Here is a 12,335-nt window from a genome sequence, read left to right on the forward strand (position 1 = left end):
GACCCCAACGAAGGACAGCCGGACGAGCGGACTTGGTGACAAATAGCTTCCCCTCAGGACACCCACGAGGAACGACAGTGTGAGAAAGAGCCTCTCGCACCAGCTGTTCCACCCCCCAGGTGACGGATCCAACCACACATCCCTCAGGTAGGATGGTCTCAGTGGTGGGACGACCCTCGGAGGAAGAGAACTGGCGAGAAAGAGCGTCAGGCTTAATGTTCTTTGACCCGGGACGGTAAGAGATAGTGAAATTGAAACGCCCGAAAAAAAGAGCCCAGCGAGCCTGTCTAGAGTTAAGCCTCTTGGCGGAGCGGATATACTCAAGATTACGGTGATCAGTCCAGACAATAAATGGACAGGAGGATCCCTCCAACCAATGGCGCCACTCCTCCAGGGCCAGTCGAATGGCAAGAAGCTCCCGGTTACCCACGTCATAATTACGTTCGGCAGATGAGAGTCGATGCGAGTAAAATGCGCATGGGTGAACCTTTTGATCAAGAGCAGAGCGCTGCGAGAGAACCGCTCCCACCCCGACGTCAGACGCGTCCACCTCGACTATGAACTGGTTCTTAGGATCAGGCGAAATCAGAATGGGAGCGGATGTGAACAAACTTTTAAGATGCACAAATGCACATTGAGCCGCCTCGGACCAGACAAAACGACACTTCGCGGACGTGAGCGCAGTCAAAGGGGCGGCAACCTGACTGAAATTTCTAATAAAACGGCGATAAAAGTTTGCAAACCCCAAAAAACGCTGAAGCGCCGAGCGAGACTCAGGAACAGGCCAGTCAGTGACTGCCTGAACCTTGGAGGGGTCCATGCTTATGCCCTCCGCAGACACGACCGAACCAAGGAAAGTAACTGACTGGACATGAAACGCGCATTTCTCTGCCTTAACATAGAGGCGATTCTCTAATAGCCGCTGTAATACGCGGCGCACATGTTGGGTGTGTACCTGGAGAGATGGGGAGAAAATGAGGATATCATCCAGGTACACAAAGACGAAAATGTTGAGCATGTCTCTTAATACATCGTTTACGAGCGCTTGAAAAACGGCTGGGGCGTTTACCAGCCCGAACGGTAAAACCCGATATTCAAAGTGCCCCAACGGAGTATTAAACGCCGTCTTCCACTCATCCCCCTCCTTGATGCGCACTAAGTGGTACGCGTTACGAAGATCTAACTTCGTGAAAACCTTTGCCCCCTGCAAGATCTCGAAGGCTGATGACATCAATGGTAAAGGATACCGGTTCTTAATGGTGATGTCATTCAGTCCACGATAATCGATGCAGGGGCGCAAAGAGCCGTCTTTCTTTTTCACGAAGAAAAATCCCGCACCGGCGGGGGAGGAGGAAGGAACGATAGTTCCGGCCATGAGTGAAGTATCAAGGTACTTCTCGAGCGCCTCACGTTCAGGAGCGGATAGAGAATACAAACGCCCACGGGGAGGAGTGGTGCCAGGGAGAAGGTCGATACTACAATCATAAGGACGATGGGGAGGGAGAGAAGCGGCCCGGGATCGACTGAACACCGCTCGCAGATCGTGATATTCCTCCGGAACCCCAGATACATCAATAGACTCCTCCTGAAAAACAGACAAAGAAGAAACAGAGGGAACAGCAGAGACAAGACAATTGGTATGACAAGACAAGCTCCAAGAAACAATAGAACTATCAGACCAGTTAACATGTGGATTGTGCTTAGTTAACCATGGATGTCCTAGGACAATGGGGGCCATAGGAGACTGAAAAACAAAAAAACTAATATTTTCTTGGTGGTTGCCAGACGTGGTGAGACTCACCAGGGCAGTAGCCAGGTGAATATTGGAAAGAACGCGGCCATCCAGGGCGAGGGCTGTGGGTGTCTCTTTTAATTCATGAAGGGGCAAACTATGTTCAATAGCCCACCTCTCATCGACAAAATTCCCCTCAGCCCCGGAGTCAATAAGAGCGGAGCAGACAACAGAACTGGTGCCCCAGCGGAGGACGGCTGAAATCATGGAGCGGGAACTGAAGGATGGGGATAGTGGAGTAGCGCTCGCCAATATTCCCCTAACTACTGGCGAGCTCTCTCTTTTACCGAACATGTGGCAGCAAAGTGACCCGTGCCACCGCAGTAAAGGCACAGCCTCTCTCGAATACGGCGTTGGCGTTCAGCAGAAGAGAGGTGAATTCTCCCTAGCTGCATTGGCTCAGATTCAGGATGAGGTTCAGGTGACGCAGTTTGAGTGCATGGGGCTCCCCGGAATCCCGTGACGTCAGAGCGAGCACGTCGGCGTAAGTCGAAACGGTTGTCTAAACGAATGGCTAATTCAACCAACTCATCCAGACTAGAGGGAAATTCTCGAGCAAAAATATCGTCCTTAAGCTCATCATTCAAGCCCTCCAGAAAACGTGCCGTGAGTGCTGCTTCATTCCATTCGCAAGTAGCAGATAAAGTCTTAAATTCAATGGCATAATCAGCTGCGGAGCGCCTTCCTTGACGAAGCACAGCCAACTGACGAGAAGCCTCGCGCCCGAAGACAGAACGGTCGAAAACTTTCAACATCTCCTCCTTGAATGAATCAAACTGGTCGCAGCAATCAGCTCCAGCCTCCCAGACAGCCGTTCCCCATTCCCGGGCTCGACTAGTGAGAAGGGAAACCACATACGCAACCTTGGAACGATCGGAGGCATACGTGACAGGCTGAAGAGAAAATATGACTTCACAGTGGGTAAGAAATGCACGGCACTCAGTAGGCTCACCAGAGTAGCAGGGAGGATTGTTGATACGAGGCTCGGCGGTGTGTCGCGACCCAGGAGAAGACTGGTCTTGGCGCAGGTGATGAAGCTGACCAGTCAGATCCGACACCTGGGCAGCGAGTGAATCCACAGCGTGTCTGGCGGCAGCTAATTCATCGGAATGTCTGCCCAGCAGTGCACCCTGCAGTTCAACAGCCGAGCGGATGGTTAAATCGTTCGCTGGGTCCGTCATGGTCGGTTTATTCTGTAACAGTTCGAAATAGACCCAAAAGCGAAAGCAGGTTAATGATTTATTGAAAAGGAAAATGATAAATGCAACACAGGCTGTCTGCCGATCACAGGTAGTCTTGAACGCAGAACAGGAAAATTATCTCCAGAGAGAAACCAGGCCGGATGATCGTCACAGGTTCGCGGTCAGGTAGTGCTCGCAGGAATAGGCAAGCGCAGACTCCACCAGGCAGTAACCGCAGCACAGAGAATCAGACTTGACACAGGATAGCCGGAGCAGTAACTCATCTGACATATGCGTACACACAGGACAAGAAACTGTAGCAACGATATACAGAAGTCAGTGACGGACATGAATGAACAAACAATAAACCGACAAGAGGGGAAAAGAACATGAGGTCTAAATAGCCAGAAAATCAGGGCAAAAGGGAAACAGGTGTGAGGAGAGCAGGAGAGTGAACGCTGATTAAGAATGGGTTCAGCTGTGCGAGAGCACAAGTGAAAGAGAGAGAGAAACAAGCAGAGGAATAAGACTAGACTCCTGACAAAAACACTGCATTTGGATCCTCAACACGCATTCACATTGGCTGGGCAATTATTTTCAGCCTTTTTAGTATGATTTGACCTGAATAAGCCGGATTTTATTGTTGATTTGGTCATTACTGTAATGGAAGTGTCAAGCAAACAGTTTTGGAGATTTTGGACTTTTCCTAGTAAAAGATGTGTACTTGCATGACTAGAATAGCTGTTAATTTGGGTAATTAGAAAAATCATAACGAGATCTTTTACATTTCAGTTGCTTCTAAATTATATTAAAGGGGGATAAGTTTTAGACTTTTGCTGCTTTTCAGATTTTTTTCCTAACAACATACTGCAGTAATCTTCCATCTTTCAGTTTGCGTATTTTATGTGTATTTTTTTCTCCTAGGGAATTTTAGTAGATACTTTTTTATTATTCATATTTTTGGGACATTATAAGGCATAGTAAGTTAAAAGGCTGGAGTTATAAGGCATCATACAGTGTTCTATAAAAACAGGTTTTTGATGAATATTTAGACTGATCTCTGCTCTTTTTAAAGAGTCTACGGCCCAGTGAGATCTTTTTCAGGGTTGTAATTTTTGCAGATGTATTGTCCAGAATGGCCTTAGTTGACAGTACAAGTTAGCACACAGGAGAATACCAGAGGCTTTCAAATGAGGAGCATAGATTAAACTCTAAATAGTGCCAGCATAGCAATCACTCTTTAAATTTAAATAAACATCAATGTCTCTGCAACAAGCTCTGAAAGAGGGATGGTGGCAGTTCAGATGTCCCATTGATTGTACTGAAATTCACAGGCCTTGTCTGCTCTAAACAACTGCCTCAATGTCACTGCCCCATTCAAGTAGAAGAGGAGATTGGACATTAGTATTAGTATGCATATCCTTTGAAAGCCCTTGAGGACATGATCACTCATTTGTGGCTATTGTAGCTCCACATTTGTAAAAAAAAAATAAAAAAATATATATATATATATGTATATATATATTGATATTAAAGTAATTGTTACGTAACTACATAATAAATTAAATGGAAACCCTCTAGTAAAAGTTAAAATAATACAATGAGCGTAAATACAAATATATGGGTAATTCTGGGTATTTGTCATGTCAAGCAGTGAGTATAGTGTCTTATTTTTAGCATTATACAGTAAGTGATGTCCGGCCTAGGAAAGTTGACATCTTAAAACTTTTTTAAAGATTTTGTAAGCATATTGCATAGTTGTGCTTGAAGTCAATTGTTTTATTTGTGATAACACAGTGAAACATGCCAAATTGTGGGGGCATAATATCTGGCCAGGGTGCCATACAAAGAAATTATGACAACATGCAAAACAACAGAGAACAAATTAAATATGTTGTAACCTGTGAAAAAAGGCCTGTTTTTTTTTTTTTTTTGCATAGTAAAATAAAACCTGTATCTGTAGTTTCCTTTTTTGCCAAATCATTTTGTCAGATAAATACCTTAACCAAGTTTCGTGTTTTGTTCTTCCCTCATATTTAAAATATTTTAAAGATAAAATATATTAAAGATATTAAAAAATATCAAATATCGCCTCCGGTCATCACTTTTGGCCACTACTGTTTGCCGTTTTTATGGCATCATATTAATTTAAAGGAGCATTTGTGCATTCATTTGTGCAGAAAATATGACGCAATCAAAAGACTAATAAAGAAGTAAACACTTCCAATCCAAGGTGTTGTTTACTCTTCAGTTGTTGGCTGTCTTAGATTAGCAATGTCAATTACATGCCACTTGATTGGAACTTTGATGACAGGACGTGTTCTTGGGTTGTGACCTCTACATCACTTGAGTTGTTGTTTTTTATCTGCTGCCTCTCCAAGATAAGAACGGTTCCATGGCTGACACTGATTGCACATCCCTGGTTAAGGTCTGCCCATACATTGGTACCTGCTATAGTCTGAGAGGACAGACCTATTGCAAATGTCCACCAAGTGAAATACGGTCCCTATACCACAGATTTCGATTTTTGTGTAAACCGTTTTACTGGTGAGGTTGGCTTAAGTTTTATTGGGTTTACTTCATTACGTTTATTGGCATGATGTATCCGTTTGTTTTTGAAAAGTCAAGGTCCCAAAAATACAAAATATGCTATTGCGTTGAGCACAACTGAGCTGAGTTGAATATTTGAGTGCAAGTAATGTAACCTGCATCCTGCAGCAATTCTTTTTTCTATTGTATGTTAATTGTCTGGCATTATATTTGTGTTTTATGTCTGTTTATACCACTTCTAGAGGATGTAAAGGCATGAAGTAGCATTTGGCAACAGTGTCAACTGAGGCATGACAGCTGAAGTGTCTCCACTGAACCCAGTCCACATCAATCAGTGCTTTCATCCCATTTCACACAGGATTCACAGGACATGACTGCTCCATGCCGGCTACGGGCTGCTCTTCCAACCCGTGTGATACGAAGGGCACTTCCATGTGCGAAGAACAGCGGGGCAGTTTCAAGTGCACGTGTCACCATGGCTATACGGGCCTGTTTTGTGAAACTTCCATCAGTCACTGCGTCGAGGGATTGTGTCATCACGGATCAAAGTGTGTAAATCTCCCTCTGGGCTTCGTGTGTGAATGTTTGCCTGGTAAGAGTGATTTCTAATAGTCTGTCTCCTGCCAGTCCCTCTGTCCACACTTTCACTAAAGCATCCATTTAACCCTCACCCTATTTTGATTTCTTCATAGGGTTACAAGGACGATTCTGTGAGGTAAACATTGATGACTGTTTTGATAAGCCCTGTGGTGCACTCAGTATCTGTAAAGATGGTATCAATGCCTACGACTGTTTCTGTGCACCTGGGTTTGTTGGTAAGTTCACCACAAGCAATTTTCTAGAGCAATTTTTCCTTTGGCCAGTTTTCTAACATTCAATTCCCCTCTGTTGAGCTGTGTTTAAAAGGCCTGCGACCTCAAATCTGCTCCTGTATTGTAAGATATTAGTTGACCGTCTGCTTATCAAGGAATTTTCTAAGCTGCATATAGCCGTGCCATTACATTTACTGGCATCCATTTGACCAAGGAGAAGGGGTGTTGTTTTTTTATTTCTTCCATTTCTATAGCACCTCATCATTAGCCGTGGACTATTTTATTTGAAGCGGCATCTCGGCCCCTGTATTTGCAAGGAAATCCTTAATGAAATGAACCTTTGCCCTTCTTTTCAAGGTAATCACTGTGAGATTGAAGTAAATGAGTGTCTTAGTCAACCCTGTCAGAATGGAGCTTCCTGCTCAGATGAGCTTAACTCCTTCAGCTGTCTCTGCCCTGCCGGGACCACAGGTACATAATTCCTTCCTGCCATCTGAGTTTCACGGGCTGAATTTGGGTGACAAAGGCCACACAGTTACATTTTGAAATTGACAACCACGTTTAAGTGTGGGATTAAGTCCTTAAACTATATTTGCGGGAGTTACAGACTGTAGATTAGGTGTCACTCCTGAACCTGCAATGGTAATAACCATAGCAACATTATGGCCTCTTGCCGTCTTAAAAAAGGAACATGGGTGTTGTTGTATTTATTTAGTTATAAATAATATTGAAGTTGTATTAGTAGTGCTAGTAGTAGTATCAGTTAAAAATAGATTTGTCTTATTCGTGGTGCTTAAAGGTGAAGTGTGTAATTTTTTGTCCATAAAAAACCCGCAACCACTATTCACATTGTGGGGTTCTCAGATGTGGAAATCCTCAAAGTTGGGTAAACTTCTATATTGGTGAACAGAAACTACTACAAATATAATTTTTCATTCCCATTTGACTGAGTAGTGAAAGCCCCCAAAAAAAAAAAAATATTGAGAGATGCATTGCCGTCACTCCGTCAGCCGTAGAAACACTCATGCAGCAGTGTTAACTAGTTTGCTGAAATGTAATGCCAAGGTAAGAAAACACAAAGTATAGTGTTATAAATTACATTAAATTTGAAAATGAAAATATACAATTTACAATGTTAGTAACTCAAATTATGCGTCATCAGATTATGTGAAAGTGGTCTGGTTGAGCCAGAAGTTGACGGACCTTTCAAACAAATAGAGCAATGTTTTTAAATGGCCACAGGAAAGTTTACCTGCAAATGGCTTACTTCGAGCTGTCTCTGCAGTCTGCACTTAAAACTGGGATAGAAGCATTTTAATATCGAAAAAAATTGTACACTTGAAGCTTGAAGAGATATGATCATTTAGTGTGTCATGTTTAGTTTACAAACTCCTCTTTAAAACTGGGGGGCACTTTTAGTTCTTATCCAACCACATTAAATTTCTATTTCAATAGTAATTTCCACTTAATTCTTTCATGTTCATGCAAATTGGAAAGGAAATAGGCTCATTTGGCAACTCAAGCTCTCAGTATATTTTAAGAACTTTCTGCCCAACAGAATGTAAATTCATCTACTTTCATTTCAAACCAGAAGGTATATTGCTCGAAGGCTTAAAAGGGATTTTAGATTTGTTTTTGTTTTTTTACTTTTATTCCAGATTCTTTGTGCAGTGAAAACTTCTGTTTATAATTGGTTGGCATGGGAATTTCTATGACAACTCTCATTCTTATTTTCTTCTTTGTGTGTGCCTTTCTCTTTTTCTGTTACTTCTCAGGCAGTTTATGTGAAATAAACATAGATGAATGCCAGTCATCACCATGCATGAACAATGGCACGTGTTTGGACCTCTCAGATGGCTTTAAATGCATTTGCCCTACAGGTTTCTCTGGTGTGTCTAATGTTTTTTTTTAGTACATTATCACATTGATTATTTCTCCATTGGTTCTCTATTGGTCTCATGGGGCCCAAGCCTGAAAAAAAAAACAAAAAAAAAAAAACCTGAAGCTGTTGAATATGAATGTGTTGTTTTATTTAGGTCATTTATGTTTTATAGACAGGAAAACTGCCTCTCATGTGTCTTGAAAAGAGAGATGAGCTTCCTTCAATGATCTCACTTGCATGATAACTTTTATTTTTCGTTTTATATTGTGCGTTAAAGGTCCCGAGTGCTCACTGGACATCGATGAGTGTGTCTCATATCCCTGTAAGAATGGAGGCACCTGCATTGACCAACCGAGTAATTACTACTGCCGATGTGTGGCTCCATTCAAAGGTAATGAAGACTGAGGGAGTGGGGTGAAGGGTGAAGAAAAGTAGAGTTAATTAACTTCAGAGAGCATTCCTCTCACCTGTCTGAACTCATGCAGTCAGCATTGCCACATCGACATCTTCATTTTCCACAAAATTGATTAATTTAAATGAATTTAAATTGTATTTATGTCCAGTAAAATGTATAATGCAAAGTATATTTGAAAACAAATAAACATAAATTGTAAAATATGAAAATAAAAATAGAAATTCATATTCTGTGAAAGACTTGCACTCAACATAATCTGGTTTCAGCAAGTTGCTTTATAGTCTACTTTTTGGTGGCATTTTTGGCAGGTAAAAATGGGATTCTCTTTAATCTCTTTAACAATTGTGTGATGTTAACCTCAAAATTGACTTCTTGTTGAACATTTTGGTGAAGATATTTTTTTATTAAGCCCCACATTCATATACACACACATTATGGTAAGCTTGTTCATTTCAGAAGTGGATCAAATCAGACCCAAATGTCAGGACAATTTCCCTCTAGAGTGCTGTGCTCTTTGACTATTTTATTCAGATCAGGAACTGCTGAAATCTTATCTGCTTTGTGTATACACCTGTTTTACACAGCTATATTACGTACATTATTGGGTTTTCTCTGTTTGTTTGTTTGTTTTTTGTTTTGTTTTGTTTTTTGTTTGTTTTTTTGTGTATGTGTGATGCTCAGCTGGTCAATTCCAGACACAGAATGCAGCTCATCTAAAATCGATCAGGCGGCTCAGTCATTGCTGCTTATATTCAAACAGAGATCACGGATCATGCTTCCATTAGACGCGCAAATTAGGTTGTCAGGGATAATGATGATATCGGTTATTCTGTATTGAAATCGAGGAAAAAAGGCACTGACAGCTTCACATGCTCTGTTGAGACACACATGCATAGTGTTTATGTGGGGGTATTATGAGAACATTAAACTACCCTTTACACAGCTATCCTTTACTAACTGATCTAGTATCTAGACTGTGGCTAAAATACAGTGTGCAGTCTATGCGTGTTAATTGAAACTCTGAGGGCCAGATGTACGAACATTTGCGAACGTGGCGTTAATAGCACCATGGCCAAGACGCAGAAAGCGCTTGATGTGAAACCGCAGTGTGCGTGTTATGTACCAAACTTGCAGTTCATCAGGTAATCCCCACCCACTATAACCGTAAATTGTGCGTATTTAAACGCGCAATTGAATGGGCCTCCTCCTCTCACTGCTGATGCTACGACTGTTTGAAATGATCCTGAGGCCAATAATTGTAGTGTAGCGAGGAGTTTCACAACTGCTGGAATGGAATGTGAACGCTGAGTCGGAGATTCGATGTCATCTTTGATTTCTTCTAGTAACTGTAATATTGCGTAGCTGCTTAATCTGCTAAAGGGGTGGTGATGGCGCAGTGGATAAGACACATGCCTTTGGCATGAGAGACCCAGGTTCAAATCCACTGTGAGACACCAATGTGTCCCTGAGCAAGACACTTAACCCCTAGTTGCTCCAGAGGTGTGCGACCTCTGACATATATAGCAATTGTAAGTCGCTTTGGATAAAAGCGTCAGCTAAATGAATAAATGTAAATGTAATCTGTAACGCTTAATAATTTCGTTTTTACTCGACTGAAAAAGTGTGATTCTTGTGGCAAAAATCTTTTCAGCTCGTCTCCTTAGCCTATGTCTTCGTCTTGCTCAGATTACTGCTGCCATTTTACCAGAAGGCATGTGCCAGGAATCCCGCTTCCTAAGTTACACCTGCTTTTAAGAGGCGGAGAATTTTCAGCGCAAAATAGAGGCGCGCTTTAACTGGCTTTTTCTGTACATAACGCGGAATACATAATTAGGCGCAGTTTACGCTTCCCCTCCCATCTCTTTATGTGACACTCCCACTTTCCCCTTGACCATCCCATGAATGCATATGCATGACATGAAAAGCACATTTTGCCATTTTCAGTTCCCGCGACAGGCAGTCTGCGTTTTCATCTCGGTGCGTCCCGTTCGTACATACCTCACCTCACTCACTTGGCGAAACAGATACGCCTGAAGTGGGCGCAAAGCGTTAGTACATCTGGCCCTGAAAGTTTGTAGCAGCCAGAACCAAACAATGCCATGTGTGTAATTAGACAATCTAAGGCATGTTATTAATTAGGGGCCAGGCACCAAAGGTGCGTAGGCACCTATTGTAATCGTTCGGCGTTCTTATTATTATTATTATTCCGCTCTGGAGTCAGATTTTCACCAAAATTGGCTCGCATCATCTTCAGACCATGCTGGCAAAAGTTATTCGAAACTTTTTGATAAACTTTACCGTTCTCGAAAAACTTGGGAATGAATTAGACGAAGAGTACTCCAAATTGGAAGTGAGGCTATATTTCCACAACGCTTTAGCGTATTTGGACCAACCGTGGCACATATCCTCACAAGCATGACCTGAGAGAATGTGCAGCATTTTGGCACAGCCTCACCGGAGATATTAAAAATGGCTATTTTTGCTGGAAAATGGAAAGGTTTGCCCAAAAATCATAAATGATTCAGGGCAACATGCCGAGTCCAATGATATCCAATTTTCCCTTGTTGACCATTTTGAATTTTGCAGAATGCTGTATTTTATGAATGCGTAAACGTATTGTTACGAAACTCAGCATGGGCCATCGGCACGATGCCCTGAAGGAGCCTGAGAAGTTTCGAGCCACCGTCACCTAGTGGTAAAATCAAATATTCACATGCTTATAACTTGGGTGTGGTTGACTTATTTTCACGGGAGTTCCCCCGTGTCCTGAAAGATTCCTGAATCCTTGCCAAGTCCAACAATACCAAACATACTAGGTTTCGCCCTATGGTTTGAGCAACGTTGTGATTTAGCGTTTAAACCATTTTTGCAAATATCTTCAAAACCGTTTATCTAACGCAGACGAAACCACAATAGGAAATTTTAAAAAGATAGGTCGGTGGCTATACACTGTTAACCATATGTCAAAATGTTTATTGTAAGTGGCAAAAAAAAGTTCAATCAAAGTCGGACATGGGTGATTTTTTTTTTGTGTTCTCATAAATATATATTTCTATAACTCCTAAACAAAATGAGATATTTTCACCAAAGTTGACACAATTATATATGGACACTAGAGATGCTAGAAATCAGCTCCAACGTCACCTGAATTCGCAGCCAAAAACAAATCATCCATCTGCCACCCACCCGCACCAATCATTTTCTCTGATTTAGATATCCGCACCCAACCCGCACCCGATGGTCAAATTACAATTATTCTTATGTGTTAAGCGTGATAATAAATGGATGATCACCTTCAACTCGGCGACGCTAGAGAGCTGATGCATGCATTTCTAATGGTAACATACACTAAACATTTATGAACATTTATTTAAAACAAAATTTATTGACAAAATTTAATTTTCTTAATGACATAAACACAGGCTTTACTCCCTTGAAACCTAAACTGGAATGCCACTCTTTCTGTCACTGGGCTTCCCAAACAGGCGAACACGCACACACACACACACACACAGACACTTCACAGCCATTGCATATTACATACCCAGCACTTGATTCATCCTCGTTAACCACTTCGCTAAAACGCTCCCACACGGAGAATTTTCTTTCCTTCCTTTTTGCTTTGTTTTTAATTCTCCATTTTTAATTCTCTCTGACCTGTTTTGCCTCCATTTCTGTTTAAAATAGCGGACCCCGCGCAACT

General features: G+C 41.9%; 1 protein-coding gene across 1 annotated transcript in view; it reads left to right on the forward strand.

Moving 5' to 3' along the window:
• eys (eyes shut homolog) overlaps window positions 1–12,335 on the forward strand; it is a 323,611-nt gene that overhangs the window by 84,207 nt on the left and 227,069 nt on the right. Inside the window, exons 12-16 of the mRNA XM_056254896.1 lie at window positions 5,882–6,115; window positions 6,216–6,338; window positions 6,693–6,806; window positions 8,111–8,224; window positions 8,495–8,608. Coding sequence (XP_056110871.1) covers window positions 5,882–6,115; window positions 6,216–6,338; window positions 6,693–6,806; window positions 8,111–8,224; window positions 8,495–8,608 — 699 coding nt within the window. The remainder of the gene's footprint in view (window positions 1–5,881; window positions 6,116–6,215; window positions 6,339–6,692; window positions 6,807–8,110; window positions 8,225–8,494; window positions 8,609–12,335) is intronic.

Source organism: Rhinichthys klamathensis, unplaced genomic scaffold, assembly GCF_029890125.1.
Source record: "Rhinichthys klamathensis goyatoka isolate OS25496 unplaced genomic scaffold, OSU_Roscu_1.1 h1tg000115l_1, whole genome shotgun sequence".
NCBI classification, from domain to species: domain Eukaryota; kingdom Metazoa; phylum Chordata; class Actinopteri; order Cypriniformes; family Leuciscidae; genus Rhinichthys; species Rhinichthys klamathensis.